The 19,059-nt window shown below is 54.6% G+C and overlaps 1 protein-coding gene and 1 long non-coding RNA gene across 8 annotated transcripts in view; one reads left to right on the top strand and one right to left on the bottom strand.

Moving 5' to 3' along the window:
* Positions 1–19,059, bottom strand: part of KSR1 (kinase suppressor of ras 1) — a 150,773-nt gene that overhangs the window by 10,267 nt on the left and 121,447 nt on the right. For all 7 annotated transcript variants that reach the window (XM_027130361.1, XM_027130360.1, XM_027130359.1 and 4 more), the window contains 10 exons: positions 17,793–17,876; positions 16,111–16,172; positions 15,910–16,016; positions 14,028–14,196; positions 9,109–9,160; positions 8,243–8,291; positions 7,059–7,438; positions 4,671–4,767; positions 1,388–1,521; positions 507–638 (listed from right to left, as the gene is read on the bottom strand). In XM_027130361.1, coding sequence (XP_026986162.1) covers positions 507–638; positions 1,388–1,521; positions 4,671–4,767; positions 7,059–7,438; positions 8,243–8,291; positions 9,109–9,160; positions 14,028–14,196; positions 15,910–16,016; positions 16,111–16,172; positions 17,793–17,876 — 1,266 coding nt within the window. The remainder of the gene's footprint in view (positions 1–506; positions 639–1,387; positions 1,522–4,670; positions 4,768–7,058; positions 7,439–8,242; positions 8,292–9,108; positions 9,161–14,027; positions 14,197–15,909; positions 16,017–16,110; positions 16,173–17,792; positions 17,877–19,059) is intronic.
* Positions 2,874–13,519, top strand: LOC113632792 (uncharacterized). Its single transcript, XR_003437959.1, has 5 exons — positions 2,874–3,431; positions 6,033–6,645; positions 11,358–11,545; positions 12,416–12,986; positions 13,202–13,519. It is a non-coding gene; the product is annotated as an uncharacterized LOC113632792 (long non-coding RNA).

The raw sequence follows: 19,059 nt of genomic DNA, 5'->3' as shown, positions 1-19,059 counted from the left end.
CCCCTGCAGTGGAAGCGCGGAGTCCTAACCACTGGACTGCCAGAGAATTCCCTCTTTTTCTTTTTTAATGTGGCGAAGAGAAAACTCTACACATCTGGCTCATATTATGTTTCTATATTTCTATGTTTATCGGTCAGCACCCCAGCTCTTTGTGGGGCACAGCTGGCAGGACTCCCTGTTATTCCAGAGGGACAGTCCTTGATGAGCTCTGGTGAGCGTCCTCATGGGGCAACAGGTGGGAATGACACCCAGAGTTAAGCATTCTATACGATCAGCTAATTTAGTCCTCATTTAACAGCTCTACCGGGGAGGTACTTTATTCTTCCCATTTTACAGGTGGGGAAACAGAAGGTCAAGGACGTGGTCACTGGCCCAAACAAGTGGCTGATTCAGACTCAAAGCACACCTCCCCCTGCCCCCCCCCCCCCCGTGGCCAGTAGGATCCTCTCTCTGAGCCACACTTGGCCTCAGAGCCTCAGGCGGAGGGGTGCCAGGGGCCTCCTCACCCGAATGCATAGACGTCAGCCGCTTTGGAGAAGGGCAGCTGGTCCTCGTCCTTCCCGGGGGTCATCTCCCTCACGATCTCGGGGGCCAGGTAGCACAGCCAGTCATGTGACAGCTTCAGCTCGTTCTCACGCCTGGAGGCCAAGAGGCCAGGGCAAGGACATGGCCTTCAGTCAGCAGCAAAGAGGCCCGCAGGGCAAACACCCGCCCCGGGGCTGGCACACCACCCACCATGGCCCAGAAAAGCAGCACACCCATCATGCACTCGCCAGGGCACCTGCACTCCGGGGGCACGTTACCAAGGAGTGATAACCAGGCTTTTCTAGAAAGCAGGCCAAGAACAGGCATCGGCAGGGAGTGGCACTTGAGGGTGCCGATTCTCTACCCTGGGAGTGTGAAGGGCATCTCCAAGCAGGAGATCAGATCTGCCTGTGGGCCTTACAACCCGGCCTGGGTCTGGCTCTCCAGCCCGGCTGCCGCCCTCCCTCCTGGGGTCCAGACGCTTGGGAAGGAGCCTTTCTCCCCATCCCCACGCCCCCTTCAAGATTTGCGGAACTAGAACCCGACGTTCTTCCTCATAATGGGGACGTGAACCCTGGTCCCCTGCCCAAGTCGGTGAGCATACAGGGAACATGTGAGTGAGGGGACCCAACCACCACGGGGGCCAGCCTGAGAATGACGCACTACGAGTGACCTAAGTGTCACCCAAACTTGATTCTGGACCAGAAACACAAGAGCAGGACCAGAGCAGACCTGGCCTTTCCTACAGGGAGGGCTGCCCCTCAGTGACAGACGGCGAGTGCCCGGACCTCGGCTGGACCTCAGGCCCACCAGCACCGCCCAGTTCCTCCCTAGTCTGTCCAGACGCCCAAGGCCAACTGACCGTCCCTCTCGGACCACGCCTGAGATCCCGAACAGCCCGAAGTCTGTGATGACCACTTTGCCGTTGTCGTAGAAGACGTTCTTGGACTTGAGATCTTTGTGCACGATGCCCTTGGCGTGGAGATAGCCCATTCCCTGGAAGACAGCGAGCCTCACGTCAGGAGCGGAGGGAAGGTGAATGACGAATGACTCAGCTCCTGCTCTGGGCCGGGGCCTGAGTGGGACGGGACATCCTACCCATCCCACCCCATTTAATCTTCACCACCCTGTGCAGTGTAACTGTCTCCTTTTTACAAAGGAGGAAAGCCAGCCTCAGAGATGGGAAGTCACCTGCCCCACGCCACACTGCAGTTCAGCGGCATTGCTGAGATCTGGCGCCAGGCCAGCCCGCGCTCCTGCTGCGTCAGCGCGCTGCCCAACACCCACCTTCTACTCAGATGAGGCGTGGAAAGGGGGAGGGGTGAGGGGCTGGGGGTCAGGAAGTATATAGAGGTTCCCTGTGATGCTACTCTCTGTGTCAAGTTATAAAAGACCCGAGTGATGTGGGGTCTCTCTCAGGCTTTGCTGGCCTCTCCCCTCAGGCTGGGCAAGGGCTAGGGTTGGGGAACAGAGAGGAATTCCCATAGAGGGAGCCCCTGAGCTCAGGTGGTCCCACTGCCTGTGCTGTGGTAGAAGTCCTGGACTAAAGCTGAAATCCAGCCCAGATTCTAACTCACTGTGGGGCCTTGGACTTGACTTCTAAGCCTCAGTTTCCTCAACCTGCCAAGTGGCAGGTCAGGGCTGGGTGATTTCTAACCAACGCTCTATTTGGACTGAACACTGCCAGGCGCACGGGATGTAGGAGACCTCACGCAGGCATGACCTCATCCAAGGCCAAAGCCAGGATTCCCAGGTCCCCTGCTGCTCTGATGCTCTTGGGAACGGGGAGCGGGGAGGGAGAAGGGGGGTACAGTACGAGACGCATGACTGAAATGGGCATCCCTGCCGGGTCCGAAAGAGGCACATGTAAGCCCGTCTCCCAATCTCCCACATCGAGGGTGCTTCACGTGTGAGAACTCCGCCTGGCTTTAAAGGTATCTTGGGGTGAGACGGGGAGGGGTAAAACCAGCGAAAGCCACATTTAGGAAACAGAAGAATGAGCTGTGAGGCGGAAGCAGACAGAACTCAGCCGAGCGCAGAGCTCAGACCGAGTGGGGCGGGAGCGCGTCAGAGAAGAATGTGCACGAGGCAGATGCTCTTCTGCAAGAGATGGGAGGGCTCGGGGTGCACCGTGGCCACTTCCCTCAGGCCTGCTGAGAGCTGTCATCCTGCCACGGAGGCTGGGAGTTCCAGGAAAGAGTAACTTGCTCTTTCCCAAAACACCATCCTGAACGTAAAACGATCCTTCTTAAAATTTCTGCCCATTTCCCAAACCAAACCAAGGCACAAGCCTTCTCCAGTGACCAAAGAGAGCCAAGACCCCCATCTTGGGTTGAACAGGGACCAGCTGTGTGACTGAGGATAAGTGCCTGTACCTCTCTGAGCCTTGTTTATAAAATAGGTGTCACAGCCTCAAACGGCCAGAGAGTAGACAGGAAGTGCCCAGGTCTGGAACACAAACCCTCCTTCCTTCCCATCCTTTCACAATGCCTCTAGAGTGGCCCCCAAGCCCTCGAACCAAAGGTCAAGCCCCCGTCATTATATCCTGAGCCTCAAAATACCAGAGATGAGTACAAAAGGAAGTGGCTTAGAAGTTCTCAGAAGAAGGGGGATGGGGAAAATAAATAAGCCAGGAGAGACGAAGCTTCCGGCTCTGCAGCTCTAAAACCTTTGCACAACTTTTCTCTTCTGCCCTGGAATCTTCCAGATGGCTCACTGAACCTAACTCAGCAACCAGACTCCCACAGTGTCCTGACGATAAGGAGAGAGAACAGTTTGGGGGAGGAGGGCCGAGTCGGGCAGAGTGTGGAGCAGGGCCCAGCAAGTTTGGGGCCATCACAGAGTAGGTGTGACGCTCTGCAGCTCCCTCCAACGTCTCTGCAATGAGACAGACTACAAAGGAAGGCGTAAGTGTGATATGTGGGTTTTGGGGGCTGCAAAACTTTAATGCATTAGTGTAGCCACGTGGAAACGCCACGTGGAAATCTTGGTGTTCCTAAATGCCACTGAGCTTTTTATCTTTTCCTTTCCAACGACGCACACACACACACACACACACAATGGATGCAAGGAGGGAGGGAGAAAAAAGAACAGAAGGCAAGACTAACTAACGACAGGAAAGGGACAAAAACTTGGTGGGAGCTGGTAAGACAAAGCTTTCCCACAAAAACGAGAACCTGGAAAGAGGAAGTCCTATCCAGCACTAATCTAGTTTTTCTCTGGGCTTGTCTGTCGCTAAATAAAGCAACAAATAAGCTTTTCTTTCATTTTTGTTTAATTACTTTTAAAAGATGAAAGGAGGGGCTTCCCTGGTGGCACAGTGGTTGAGAGTCCACCTGCCAGTGCAGGCGACACAGGTTCAAGCCCTGGTCTGGGAAGATCCCACATGCTGCGGAGCAACTAAGCCTGTGCACCACAACTACTGAGCCTGCACTCTAGAGCCCGTGAGGCACAACTGCTGAGCCTGCATGCCACAACTACTGAAGCCCACACTCCTAGAGCCCGTGCTCCGCAACAAGAGAAGCCACCGCACTGAGAAGCCCGTGCACTGCAACAAAGAGTAGCCCCCGCTCGCCGCAACTAGAGAAAGCCCGTGCGCAGCAATGAAGCCCCAACGTAGCCCAAAATTAATTACTTAATTATTTTTAAAAAAAGGCTGCCTGAGTTGAGCCTGAAGCCCTGTCCTCATGAAACTTGGATGTGGAAACTTTAAGGCAGAACCTCTGTCCCAAACCTTAATCGATTCTAACAGACTCTCACCAAGCGCTGGCCCTGGACCCAACGCTCTCTCCATGGATTATCCCAGTTTACCTTTGCACCAATCCAATGAGGGAGGCGACACTGGCATCTCCATTTCACAGGGGAGGAAGCCAAGGCTCAGAGAGGCTAATCGACCTGCCCGAAGTCACACAGCTGGTGTGACCAAGATTCAAACTCAAGCTATCTGTCTTTAAAACCCACTGAGTTTCTCCAGGGTGTCCAGCTCCCAGCAGACAAGACAGGGACAGAGGGAAGGAGATGGGGGTCCCACCCCTGAGGTGCCCCACCTAAAGGGAACAACAGAGCAGCCACCACCACTACCCTGACACGGTCAGACAGACTGGGGGACAGCCAGGAACTCTGGAACCAGCTGGATGCCCCTTCACCTTAATGATCTCCTGGGCGATCTGCCTGGTCTTGTTGATGTCCACAGATGTCTTGGGGTCCCTCACAAACGAGTGCAACGTCCGTCCCTTGCAGAAGCTGTGAGGAGTGGTGGGTCAGGCAGAGATCTGGGGCCTGTGCAGCCCAACCCAAGCCCCTCTGGAGCCGGGGAGAAGCAGGGGCAGAGCTGTGCCCACCGGCCTCGGGAGGGCTCTCTCTGTCCCCGAGACCCTGGGTGCCTGAATCCTCGTTCTTGACCAGCCTGATGCCCATTCCTGCTGGGGCCTGGCCTGAGTGGGCAAGAACACCGGTTCCCCGAGGCCTAGGGCCTGCCCACCATAGAACAGGAAACTCAGTTCACCGAGCCTCCTGGCAATTCAGAGCAGCCCACCTTTGCGGAAGCTCGAGGCAGGAACACGCCCAGGCAAACTCAGCAGCCAGGGAAGAACCTTTGGCCTTCTCGGGCTATAACCAGGCAGCATCAGGGCTCTGGGCTCACCATAATGATGTTCATGATCGTGTTATTTTCTGATCACAGGGATTTTATTACAATGTGGAGTGTGCAGGAGGGGAGGGGTGGCTGTCAGGCATGTCAGAGTGATTATTAGATAAGGGGCTTGCATGCTGTGGTCCCCACCTGTACCGACTCCTAAAACCCGGAGCGAGGAAGGACCCAGGTAGAATGTGTAGCTTCAGTCCCCTGCTCCAGGGAGAAGCTGACTTAAGCCATCTGAGGAAGGGGCTAGTTTTTAGGAATCATCTCCAAGGAGATAAGATTCTTGGACCCTCAAGGTCTGGAATATCGGCTGACGGTTGCTTTTCTGTGTTCCAGTCCCCTCAGCAGATTCTAAAGCACGTTAAATTTTTTGTTAATATTCTTTTATTCTTTTGCTGCATGTATTCCCTTTAAGGAGACTCAGATCTCTCATGGGACTGGGTGGATGAGAGAGAGATGGGAGGATGGATGATGGACGGCACTGAGGCTGGGATCCGGGGGAGCTGAGCTGGCGTAACCACATGCTCCCTGAAGCATCATGGTGTCACGCTTGGGCTGGAATTTTGTCCCCACCCCACCAGGTCCACGTGGTGACCTGATGATCTCACACTGCTTGGGAGTTCTAGTGGGTAGTTATCTCGGATATGCAAGCAAGATGGAAATCATTTTTTACTTAGTAAACAAATACAGTTTGTTTGAGGAGAAGGTGTTTTTTCAAAGCACAGGGTCCAACTATAGAGAATGTCATCAGACTATTAATGAGTATTCTTTTGGCTGATGGGATTAAAGTGGTTTTTAGTTTTTTTCTTGACACCACGTGTATTCCAAAGATTCGTCATTGACCTCATATTGTTTTTCCTGATTTTAGAAGTAAAGACCCAATAACAACTTTTTCAATGCCATGGGCAAAAATGTTTCAGTTTCACACCCCTCTGGTGCTCAGCGGGGGTAATGGTCACTCATCCACTGATGGTGGGAGGGGAAACTGGTGGACACTTTCTGGAGTAGAAATGGACAACGTACATCAAAACGTGACATACGTGCACTCTGACCCAGCCCCGCACACGTACTGCCAGAAGTTCACCAAGGTACGGAAACAGAGATGCTCATGACGACAAAGTGTCCAGCAAAAGAGGGCTGGTTAAATAAATTAGGGGAGGACCAGCGATCGGGTTCCAGAGAGAACCCAGAGCCCAGCTGTGGGACTCGACCCAATTCCACTCCACTTTCAGTGACACCATATTGGTAACTTGAAATCAACTGCGGTGAGAGTGTTTACACCACAGGAATTGACAGATGCCATGTATCAATACTAGAGCTTCCCTCACCACCACCCAAGAGCTGGTTGTTAAACATTTACCAGCACACCACTGGAGGTTCTGCTACGTGATGTGATGTGACGGGAACGCTATGCAGGTATTCAGATTAGACCTCAGACCTGCCCTCCAGCCAAGAAGGCAAAGTAACCAGTAGGCTCTTTGGTGTGTATTTTTACAAACACATAAATAGTTACAAACCAAATAGATAAATAGTTTAAAAACATGAGCGTATACAAATTTTTTTTTATTTTAATGGAAGGCGTGATAAGGAACTGTTTACAGTATCCACCTTTGGGGAGAAGCACCCGGTTCGGGTGGGAAGAGACTGGTTTTCACTTTATACTTTTCTGGAACATTTGAATTTTCTCTATCCTTAGGTAATTGTTTTACTGATTTATTTATTTAATGTCAATGGGGTTATATGATGGAGAAATTACACCTCATTTTTGGTTTTCTTCTCTGTACCTCTCTAAATGAAAACTTCCATGCCCTCCGGGGTGTCCACACAAATAACAGGGCCCCCAGGGAAAGGGGAAGAGGAGGCGGCCACCCCAGGGAGAGCGGGACCAGGTTACCTGGTGATGATGGCCAGGTGCGGCGGGTTCATGCAGGCCCCCATGAAGAGCACCACGTTCTCATGCCGCGTCTGCCGGTAGTTCATCACCTCCTTTTTGAACAGCTTCAGGTGGTCCTGGTTGTGGCCGTCCATCTCCAGCAGGCGGATGGCCACCTCACCGTGCCAGCGGCCGCGGTGCACCCGGCCCCAGCGGCCCTGCCCGATGGGCTCGCCCAGCTCCACCTGCTCGAAGGGGATGTCCCACTCCTGCAGGTACACGCTGGTCTGGCTGGCCTTGCGAGAGATGGGGCCTCGCCAGGGCCGGCGGGAGCTCGGCAGGTCATCCAACTCGTCCTCGTCGTCTTCGACCTCCGACCTGCCGGCCTCGGGCTCCTCAGCCTGGAAGGAGAGGAGGAGGGGATAGAGGGGGCAGGGGACCTGGGGGCAGGCGGGGAGCAGAGGGGCCTGGGTTCAGGAAGCCTGGGCTCTAGTCGCAGCTCTGCGGGGCTTGCTGTGGACAGTAGGCAGGTCACTTCGCACCACACAGCCTCAATGTCCCAATCCACAGACTACGGCACTTGGCCCTTTTTTCCGCTAATGTTCCAAGACCCACCTATGAGTGACATCTAATCGCTGGGGAAGAGCATTAACATCCCCTGGCATGAAGGACTGGACCGCATTCACCCGTTCTGGCTATGCTTTTGTTGAAACACACAGTTTCTGACTCTCCACTGTGTAAGAATAAATCAGTCTGCTATCTGCTCAAGATCTTTAAGCCACTGCACTGCTCGGTTGACACTGGTTCAAGGGTCAAGGTAGCAATTCTTGGCCCCGGCTACAGTCAGAATCACCTGGGGATCTTTGATAAGTCCACACACCCGGCCCCACCCCGGACAGACCCAAGGAGAGTCTTCCGGGCTGGGGCCCAGGCCTTCTGGCTGGGGGTGAAAACCACGGGAATGAAGAGTTCACTTTAGCCTCAAAAAACCAGAAAAGCAGAAGGAAGCTTGCTTCGCGGCACCCCTCGTTGCTCTCCCTGCCATGTGCACCGCTCGAGTCTGCTGCGGCGGGTGGCGGGTGGGCACCTGAGACGGCCCTCAACAGGGCCCGGTGCCCACATGCTCCCCAGACCCCTGCACGTGCTGAGCCGGGGAGAGAGGAGAGAGATGCACCGTCGACGGCTGGCGTGTCGCCATCACTCACCTCCACTTCGCGATCCTCGGACACATCTGCTTTGGGCGGGTTCTCAAGCCTAAGAGTGAAACAGCGATTGTCCAAGAGACCCCGAGGCCGGGCCATTCTGCTCCCAGCTGGGCAGGGGACCCCCCACGTGAGGTCTGAGAAAGGGGCACCAGGTCTGGATCCCTACTTTGACCCACAAAGGCAGTCAGGATGCTGTGGAAACACACAGGAGGCCGAGGACCAGACCCCGTTTCCCTTCTCTGGCCTTGGCCTTCTCCAGACTTAATCTGAGGGTGGTAGGGGCCGACGGGTGGGCAGTGACCATCAAGGCCCTTTCGAATCTGACAACCGGTACGGGGCTCTGAGCACACGCACAGGACTTGGAATTCTGCTTGAGAACTGGCTCTGTTGCTCCCTAAGCTGTGTGACTGGATGCAATTTCTTAACCTCTCTGAGCTGGCTTCCTCATCTGTATGTTGAGGATGACACCTACTTTACACCTGGCTGAGAAATATACAAAAAAATGGGAGACAAGTACTCAGCATGGCCTGACACAGAAAGGGCTCCATAAACAGGGGCCGTAAAATTAGGCTTCTCTAACGCTGAGTGCCCTTCGCCGGGCCTTCCTGGGTCACAGACTGCTCCTGCCTCACACACTGCCCCACCCAATGCTGACTGCACCAACAGGAGGCAACTAAAACCCTATGGCTCAGTTCACTGGATCACAGGGTGAATTAGCCCAAGCAGTGTCCCATCTGGCTGCCCAGGTACATGGCAAGGTCTGGAATGGGAGGGTCAGAGATTTAAAGGTGGAGGTGGGAGGCGGTCAGGGATGTGCATCCAGCTTTAACAAGTCCCCAAGGAGGAGAGAGCGCAGGGCTGCCTACCGGGAACTGTCCGCCTCGGCGAATGGGACTGCCTGAGGAAATGTCGAAATGTCTGGAGGAAACAGAAAACAAACATGAGGCATGAGACCCCCTTCCACTCCCCCGGAAGACACAGTGTTTGCGTAGCCAGCACCCGCAGGGCCGAGCGTGCTCCGCCAGCAGCCCCTCGCTGGGCTGCACTCGTGCTCCGGGGCCACTTCCCCTGGGCTTTTCCTAAAACAGAACACGGACGCAGCCTCCACGGCCCTCGGTTTGGCCCACACAGCTCTGCCCTGGGAAGGGACTCCAGTGGGGGAGGAGGCTGAGACTTCTCCGTCACCACCATCGCCCCGTGGCCAAACCGCCCCAGACAAGCAAGTGGTGAAGGCGACAGGGCTGCTCTTTACCGGGTGTGTGGGCCAGACCCTCCTCCACGGCTCCGAGGCAGGGGCTGGTTTCAACACCCCCTGAGAGTGGGGAGACTCTCGGGCCAGCAGAGGCCAAAGGCCGGACTCGCAGGTGGCTCATTAGTGACACGTGGTGCCTGGCACAGCCGCCGGGGACTGCTGGTGGGGACCAGGGGCCCCATCCCCTCAGTTTCAGGGTTTGGGTGGCCGGTGGGGCAGCCTCTGGGCAGAGAGCAATGCACGGTCCACACGCCGGGGGCCCCAGGATTGGGCAGCTGGCACTGACCCCTGAGCCTGGGGCCTTCCCAGCTTCAGCACTGAAAGCCCCACATCCAGGGGACACAGGACAGATGGTCACCGCAGTGTGGGGCCAACATGTTACAGGCCAAATGCCCCACGGCTGCTTCTGCCGCTGGCTTCTTTCTGTCCTCTCTGGTCCCTTCTAATCGCACTCGGGAAGGCTGACAGCCCCAGGCCTGGGTGGGCCCCTTGCTCCTCTTTTCAGCAAAAGAAGAGACTGGAGGTGGCAGTGGCTTGAGCTAATCAGGGCCTCTCCCTGTCCTCTAGGACAAACAGCGCCCCCATCAGCCAGCAAACCTCCCTCTGGGCTTTCTCCAAGGCTACCCCTGTAGCTTTCTCAACATCTCTATCATACTTGGAGAGTCTGATAGAGGTCGTGGGCCTTCTTACTAGGGAAATGCACACATGTACCCAACATCCTGTGTACAATTTCTGGGGAATCCTAGACCCAGAAGCCTCTTCTAAGGCTCTTCCAGACACCGCTGCACTGTGTCTGCAGACTGTCAAGGGCGGCCTGGTGTTTCCACCCACCCAACGCGGCTCACATGTTTCCACAGAAGATAAACACATGCACGGGGACGGGGGGACATGGGGAGGTGGAGTTCTGGGGAGAAACCGCACCCCAAGTTGGGGGGGAGGCAAAATGTCTCTGAAGCTTCATATTTTTCCTTAAACATTAAGAGTGCATTTTGCATTCTGCTCCAGATATGTCCACATTTGTTTTAATAGAACTATATTTCCCTTCTCTCCTCCCTGACATATCTTCAGAGCAAGATGGACCCTTCTGGAAGAAGAACCGCACGTTTTCCCCATGCTTTCAAGGGTGCTCCCCTGTACGTCACCCTAGAGCAGGAACCAGGGAGGCTCTTGGAGGGGAACCACGGAAAAAATGGGTGTGAAGCCACAGAGCAGCGCAGGGAGCCTGGCCCTGAGCCCAGCCAGCCTGCACAGCCTGCAGAACCACTGGGGTGGGCCTGTAAGAACTAACAGGGGCTCCCGGTCACTCCCCTCATGGAGCTGGGCTGGAGAACAGAAAAGCCTGGAATAACCAAAATACCAGGACTTCAAGACAGACCTGTTTAATCCAGGAAAAAAAAAATTAGCTACAGTCTTTGTCTAAAACACACAGAACCTTCGTAGGGCTGAGTTCAGAATTAAAGTTGCAGATTACGTGTACTATTGCTTGTCACCTCCAGCTAGAGAAATAAGTACTAATTGTATAAACTCCTTAGGGACAGGAATATGGTCAAATGCAAAGGCTGGCACAGAAGGTGTACAAAACAATTTCTGTGGAAGGGAATCAACGAGAAGGTCTTCCTGAAAGTTTTCTTCTTTATAAACTTTCTGCCCTGGAGGCATTTCCAACAACTGCCAGCAGATGGCGCTGTGTGACAAGGCTCTGGAAGGTGAGGCCCGCCCAGTAAGCGAAGGCTGCTGACCTTCCCAAACTGGCATCCCCTTCTTTAAGATCGGGTAGTAGTTTCCCCGCCATTATATAGAGGAAGATATCTTGTCAGAGGCTCATAAGACATCAGCAAGAGATCCACTCCCCTTATTCTGCAGACTGGGTTTCTGCCATCTCCTAGCTGTGTGACCCTGGACAAGTTGCCTGAAGTGTCTGTGCAAGACGAAGGACTGGATGGATGCCAAGGGTCCTCCCAGGAAGGCACTGCTCCTGTGAAGGGCCAGTCTCAAGGCTACTCCCTCTGCCCCCTTGCCCAGCCTCAACAGACAGTCAGCTTTCAAAATAGGTGGGTGTGAGACTCAGGTACCTCCAAGGCGCCCAGGGAGAGGGCTGGACGGAGGCGGGTCACGTCGAGGGGCAGTTGGTGGAACCATGCAAAGGACTCACCTGGGAAGATAAACTGCTGTCTAGGATGCATATAGTAGGCAGCTTTAAACAGAAGAGCAGGTAAGTCACACACACAACAGCAAATGCAGCAGCAGGAGAGGGGACGGAGGCACGGGCTCGGGGGAGAGGGGCTGGTTATAGGGCTGGGGCAGCCCTTCCCCACCTGCCCTGCCCCAGCTTCCACGGAGGAAGGAGGAGAAGAGCTGGGAGGAAGCGGTTATTAGCAGGAGCCCCCAGGAGTAAAGGCACTTGCACCGGAGGGCTGGGGTTTGGAGACCCAGTCCCAGGGAACACCCTGCTGCAGAGCCCTGGCCAATTCCATTCACCTCCCAGGCCCCCTTCTCCTCTGTGAACTGCGCATGAGCCCAGGAGGGCAAAATACAACGGGGAGAAAAACTGAGATTCTGAAAGCATTGAACAGTGCTGGGTGCAGAAGGGAAAAATCCCCCGGCCCGCGTTCACACCTCCAAGTGCTGAGGCTTCGGTCACTAGGAGTCACCATCCAAAACAATAACCTCGCCCATGGTTAGCCTCGGAGATACACAGAAATGCTCCCCACAATAGAGTGGGTGGACGGTAGGAGGAGGTCCCATCCCACCTTAACAGCCGGACCAGCCCAGCCCGTGACCAGAGAGAGAGCAGATCCTGGAGAGAGAGGGCTCTGTGCAGGGGACAATGTGAGGCCAGCCTGGGGACATCAGGGAAAGCTGAGAAGCTCTGGCAGACATCACACAAAGGACTTTTTCACTGGCTGTTGTTTTTCAAACAGGCCCTTCCTTTCAGAAAAACCCAAACTAGGACGTTCAGCAGAAGGCCCGGTTTCAGAGCATAACAATGACAGAGCAGAACACGAGAGGAGGGTGATCACGCGGGGCCCTCGCTGGGTCTCTGGGGAGGGAGAGGTGGGCTCGGGACGACACACTCATGTCGGGAGATGTCCAGCCACAGGCGTGTTAAGGTGAAGGGGCAGGCAAAAAAGAAGAAGGATTCTTAAAAGTCTCACCATCCCCCAAAAGAAGTCCCTGGGACCCTGGGGAGATGGGTCCAGAGAGGCTGCCTGGCCTCCTGCCAGCTGCAAGCAGTCCCAGCCAGGGCTCCCCTGGCACAGGGAGAGCTGTGCCTCTGTCCTCCCAGCCTGGAGCCCCAGGGGCCAGTGACAGGTGGGGCCTGGCCTGGCACTCCACGGGCTGAAGCTGGCAGTGGGCCTGGCTGGGTCCGGAGCAAACTAGAATATCCCAGCCGCCCTCCTCCCCTGAGCTGCCACCTGAAACACACCGAGGGCCAAGACCAACTGCAAGGGGCCTCCTGGGAGGCCAGGGCCGGAGTTCAATCCCGGACGGGTGAGTGGGCTTTGCTCTGCTCCTGGGGGAGGTGGGACACCCCAGGCCTGGCCGAGCGGCGGGGTCCCTGTCCCTCTAGAGCCGGGGCAGCCGGGGCCATGGTCAGAGGTCAGCTCTGCCCTGGCACGCACTCCCCGGTGGACTCCTAACCTCATCCATGTTAGGTTAGGATAGCCTAACCCCAGCCTCACACGGTCTCTTGTTTTATGGAAAAGGGAACCAAAGCACCCCTTTAAGCAGCTTGTCCAGACCACAGAGCAGGTAAGCCACAGAGCCCCGGATTCCCTCGCCCCAGCCTTCTGGGCCTGCCCCAGCCCCCCGTGCTGCCTATCTTGCTTCCTGGGAGCTCAGAAGCCCCGAGTGAGCGAACAATGCCCAGGAGAAGCCACCCCATGCATGGGAGGGCAGCGTTGGGATCAGGTCAAGGACCCAGGCTTGGGGCTTCCCTGGTGGCGCAGTGGTTAAGAATCCGCCTGCCAGTGCAGGGGTCATGGGTCTGATCCCTGGTCCGGGAAGATCCCACATGCCGCGGAGCAGCTAAGCCCGTGCGTCACAACTACTGAGCCTGCGCTCTAGAGCCCGCGAGCCACAACTACTGAACTGGCGCGCCTGGAGCCCGTGCTCTGCACCAAGAGAAGCCACCGCAATGAGAAGCTGGCGCACCGCAACAAAGAGTAGCGCCGCAACTAGAGAAAGCCTGCGCGCAGCAACGAAGACCCAACGCGGCCAAAAATAAATAGATTAAATAAATTAAAAAAAGAAAAAAACCCAGGCTTTACATCAGACTTGGCTTTGATCCCACCTCTGCAGCTTACATGCTGTGCAGCTCAGGGCAAGCCACTTGCTCCCTCTGAACCTGCGTCCCCATCTGTAAAATGGGTGCAATCACAGCAAGTTTAAACACGGGGATGCTCTTGAGCTCGGCACAGAGCCTGGCTCCCAGCAAGTGCTCTTAGTGGCGGCAGTGTTTGACCTTGAGCCTGCAGAGAAGGGACATGCAACCCCACCCCTGAGGCCCGAGAAAGCCCCAAGGTGTGGTACCTGGGAAGTTGAACCTGCCGTCCCTCTGGCCGGGCGAGGGGTTGGGGGGCGTGGTGGCACTGGGTGGGTTGGACGATGTCGGGAAGGGCGCTGGCGAGGAGGGCGTGGAAGACGTGGTGGAGGACGGGTTGCTGCTGGAGTCCAGGTGGTTCATGGCCAGAGGATGCTCCTGCGGGACCAGAGACACAGGCAGTGGCAGGGACCGCCCAGCCCCGCCTGCCCCCCACCCCTCCCCACCTAAAACGGAGGAGGTCAGCCAGAGCGTCCTGGCGTTTTATGGGTCTAATATTTGAGGGGAGAACGGAACAGGGAGATGCGCACCTCAACGTCCATCCCCTGGAGGGCTCCTCTCATCTTTCTTATTTCAGCTCAAGCGTCCTTTCCTCCCCGAAGTCCTTCCCCAGTCCTGGCCGGGGCGTACTTCTCCCCTTTATCCCCCCATGGCTCCCAGCACCCTCCATCAGGGTACTTGAACTACGGTTTGTCAGCTGCAGGCGTCTTGGGCGGTTTTCTGAAGACTCTCTCTCCACCACGCTGTGTGTGTCCCCCGAGAGCAAGGACCACACCTGCTCGTCATACACCCAGGGCCTGGCTCTGCTCTTCTAACGAGTTAAATTCAGCCTCTGACAAGCCTCTGTTTGGTGGGTGGTAACAGTGGGTGCCTAATAAGTGCTCCCTCTACTCAGCAGGGGGACCTGCCGGCTAGGACATTCAGTGGCGTGGGCCCTAGCAAGGCCAGAGGGCCACCTGAGGGAGGGCTACTGGGGGGACTGAGTCTACATCAAGGGGGGACCCTGGGCCTGATCAGTGTTTCCCAGACCACACACCGATTCCTCAGGGGGTTGGGGAGGGATTCCTGGTCAAAAAAGTTGGGGCCAAGTTGGGTTAAATGCTACGCTCAACCGGCTTCTCCTCTGCAGGCCCTCAAGGCTCGGGGATGCACGGTAGACTCTGGAATCCACCAAAGCCATGCAGTGGGCTTCACTGTCCAGCGACCACCCACACTGCCTACTGCCAAGCTAAAGGGGGGAGGGGGCTGCAACCACTGGCCCTCACTCTGTCCACTCACATGTCAAGGCCAGACCCTCCATCCCAGTCAGGCCAGGCCAGCCAGGGCAGGGGGCTAGCTCGAGGCAGGTTGAATCCCAGCCCCGACTCAGCAGCTGTGTGACCTTGGATGAATCAACCCACCCTTCTGAGCCGCACGGTGCACTGTCTACACAGCAGGGGCATCAGCTGCTGCCTCACGGGGTTGTATTCGCTCAGCATTCAATACAAACGTTTCCTCGCTGCCTGTTGTGTGCCAACCGCCAAGGCAGGCGTCAGGGGCCCGACGGGAGCACAACCCCACAGGCCTGCCCCCCACAGCACCCGTGCACCCTGGGCCTGCCTCTCATTCACGGGGGACCCCGTGCTCAATTTCCTCATCTGTAAAATGGAGGTGATATCAAATTCCCTGGCGGTCCGGTGGTTAGGGCTCTGCGCTTTCACCGTCGAGGGCGCAGGTTCGATCCCCGGTGGGGGAACTAAGATCCCGTAAGCCGTGTGGCGCGGCCGAAGAAAGAAAAATAATGGAGGTGATATCAGCACGCGACTTTTAGAACTACTGTGGGGATCAAATGAGGTATCAATGGAAAAAGTTCCCGACTCAGTGTAAGTACTCAGGAAATGGTGGCTCAAAATAGGGGAGGGCGGGTATGGGCACATAACTAAGATTTGGACACAAATGTGAAAATCTACGAAATGGCTAAATATGGGATCCCTAAAGGCCTCCCTCTGGCCACACACCCCGGGTTGCAGTATCCTGCTCCCCTGCTGGACCTCCCCATTGGGGGTGCTTCACAGAAAGGAACCCTGGGTGAGGGTTCGCCTCACATTATACCTTTTTGGTCAGTGCTTTGGGGAGGGTTCCGAAATGGGGTTCAGCTGCTCTGTCCACCGGATTGTTGATGTCCGAGGGGACAGATTCTGTCCTCCGAAGCCTGGGTACTGTTTAAAAAGAGGTGCGTGGTAACCATCAGCAGGAAACAGGTTCAAGAAAGATGCACCCCAAATCCAGAAGGGGGAAGCGCAGGACACTCACGCGGAAGGAAGGATATTCTACAGGCGGGGGCTTCTTTTGTACACTTGTTGTGACACTTCAACCTGGTAACGAAGGCAGGGTCAGTGCACGAAAGCCACACGGGACCCCGGGACACACGCAGGGGCTCGGAAGCACTGCCTGGAAGTTTTGTGCAACACTCAACCATGACTGCCTCAGCTCCCACAAATGTCTCAACAAACATGAGCTTAAGCGTGTAGAACATCTGATGTTAATAGGACTAGCAGCTACTATCTGTTGCGTACGACCGTGTTCCTGCTATCACCTGCCCAATCTTCACGTCAAAGCACGTTTGATTACACCCATTTTAACTTGCTGTGGGTCACACAGCGATTTCTCTTTTCTAAACAAAAGGAGACCCTCCACCCGTGTTCAGAAAGCTTGAGACAAGTCTGAACTTAAAAGAGATGAATTAGAAGGAAAATGTTTCCATTACCAAAGGGTCCCAGGGAAGCAAGGGGCAGCCCCTCCTGCTACATTCCTACACAGGCCACGTGGTCTGAGGACCAGAGTGGCAGAAGTGGAAAGAGCTGGATTCTTGGTTTGGTTCTGCCGGCTGAACCCCCTCTTGGGGTTCTCGTTGATCAAATGGGCCGATGGCTGGGGCTCTACCAACTTCACTGCAATTGCAGGAGAGCCTGGGGCTCAGAGGTTATCCTGTGCTCTCTGCATGAAAGGTATTACTTGAAAGGGTGCTGGAGGTCCCCAATTTAAAGCCAAATGGCCAGGAGCCACAAAAGACCTAGACTGGTGAGAAAGGTCTGGCATCTCCTTTGCGTTTTCCTGATGACTCTCCTAACCACAATTTATCCAATTGACACACATGAGACCCATCACCTACAGTCTGGCAGGAGCCCAAATGCTTTAACTATACACACTAGCTCAGATTCTTGGAGCAATCCTGATGGATAGAGAGACCTGGACTCATCTTCCCAGATGTATACCTGACAAAAATGAGGCCCAGAAAGGGCAAGCACCTTGCCCCAGGTCACACAGCAACACAGGGGCGAAGTAGACTGGGAGCAGACTCCAGGTCCATCCTCTATAAGGTGAGGGCAGCCAGACAGCAGGGGACAGACTCTGCTCTGCTCACCCTGTTCACACTCTGCTCACCCTGTTCACTATCCTTGCCTTTCTTTCCTACCAGAGACCACAACAGTAGGAAAAAATGTTGAATTTGTATAGAATCTACATTCTCTCCTCACTCTCTTCTGAAAGTACCATGAGCCACTTCTCTGTTTCTACCATTCCCTGTCCCCATTTCCCCATTCCTTGTGTGCTAACACGTAAGGCTAAACTTCAGAACTCCTTACAGTTTCCAGAACAGTCCTGCCATTCCTCTCTGCCTTTGTACAAGATGCTCTCTTGGCCTGGAATTCTCTTTCCTCCTTAGTCTACCTGGTAAACTTCTATTCATCCTTCAGAGCCCACCTCAAATATTCCCTTCTTCTAAGAGTGCTGTGTCTGATGCTCCCTTAATCTTCCTAGAGAGGGCTGATCACTCCCTGGTGTGCTGAGATTATGAATAGGTTTAGGAACTCTCAAAGGAGTTCCTTTGAACTCCGACTTGACCTAAGGCCAAGAATCAGGTAGCAAGACTATTACTAAACTAAAAGTACGGAGTCTGCTCCCCTCTGCCACCCCTGCCCCGCCCCGCCCATCACCTGCAATGCTTGCACTTCACTCCGAACATCATGCTCTTCTGGCACACGTGGCAGACCTGCGACAGCCAGGACTTGGTGGAGAACCTGCAGGGGGTGAACACACAGAAATGCTCAGAGGGGCCAGGATGGAGAAGGGTCCACAAAGCCGCAGAGAGACCAGGAGACTTGGTTCCATCCCAGAGCCCCGGGCACCCTCTCGCAGGCAGGGCAGGGACACCCAGGGGCCACTGCTTCCCCCAGGCATTCAGATTTCTTAGTCACAAAGTCTTCGTTGCCAAAGTCCCAAAGCTGGTGTGGTCACCGACGCCAGCTCTCTGGCAGGCAATTTGGCAAAAGCAATCAAAATCCTAAGTGCGCACACAGAGCGATTCCAGTGCCAGGAATTCATCCAACAGATGCTCCCACGGGTGTCAAACGACGTACTGAAAAGGTTACTCACTGTAGCATGTTTGTGGCAGAAAAGACGAGAAACAAGCTGTGTCGTTTAAGCGTACAGGTGACTGACTGCATAAAGTATGATCCGTGCACACAACCGAATACCACACAGCCGTAAAGTAAAATAAGGAAGCTCTTTTTGCACAAATAGGCAATGATCATTAAATTATGCTGTCAGTGAAAAAAGTAAGGTACAATGCAACACAACTCCACTTACGTGAAGTTCAAGTACAGGAAAAACTAACCTACGACGACAGAAGTGAAAAGTACCTCTGGGTGGTAGCACTACGGACTGAGAAGAGCCAGAGAAAACGTTCTGGGATGTGGAGGCTCTGAATCTTCCTCTGGGTGGCATACGTGGGTGTATACATATGTAAGAATTTATTTGTGTACTTAGCTCTATATAAATTATGCCTCGATTTTAACAAGAAAAAAAGCAAAGGATAGAACAGTGTGTATAATATATGCAATATTTGTGTGAAAACAAAAAAGGAGGCGGAAGAATATACATATGTCTTTGCTTATATAAAAATATCTCCAGAAGGACACACAAGAAAGAGCCAAGATCTGCCTATAGGGGGAACTGGGGCCTGGTGACAGCAGCAGCGGCACTTTTGTCATATATATACCCTTTCAGACCTCTTGAGGTTTGAATTATAAATGTATTTCAATCCAAACTAAATAAAGTTTTAAAAAAACCACAAAAGATATATTGGAAAGGAGGATGGGGAGAGAGTGGGTGGTATCCTCCAGAGAAAAGGTCCAAGGTCCATTCATAGGGTGGGGAGGCCTGAGGGCAGAAAGAACTCACATTTTTGGAGGACTAGATGTT

Source organism: Aethalodelphis obliquidens, unplaced genomic scaffold, assembly GCF_003676395.1.
Source record: "Aethalodelphis obliquidens isolate GAN/ISIS:26980383/991018 unplaced genomic scaffold, ASM367639v1 scaffold38, whole genome shotgun sequence".
Taxonomy (NCBI): domain Eukaryota; kingdom Metazoa; phylum Chordata; class Mammalia; order Artiodactyla; family Delphinidae; genus Aethalodelphis; species Aethalodelphis obliquidens.
This window is presented reverse-complemented; position numbering and strand designations above follow the sequence as displayed.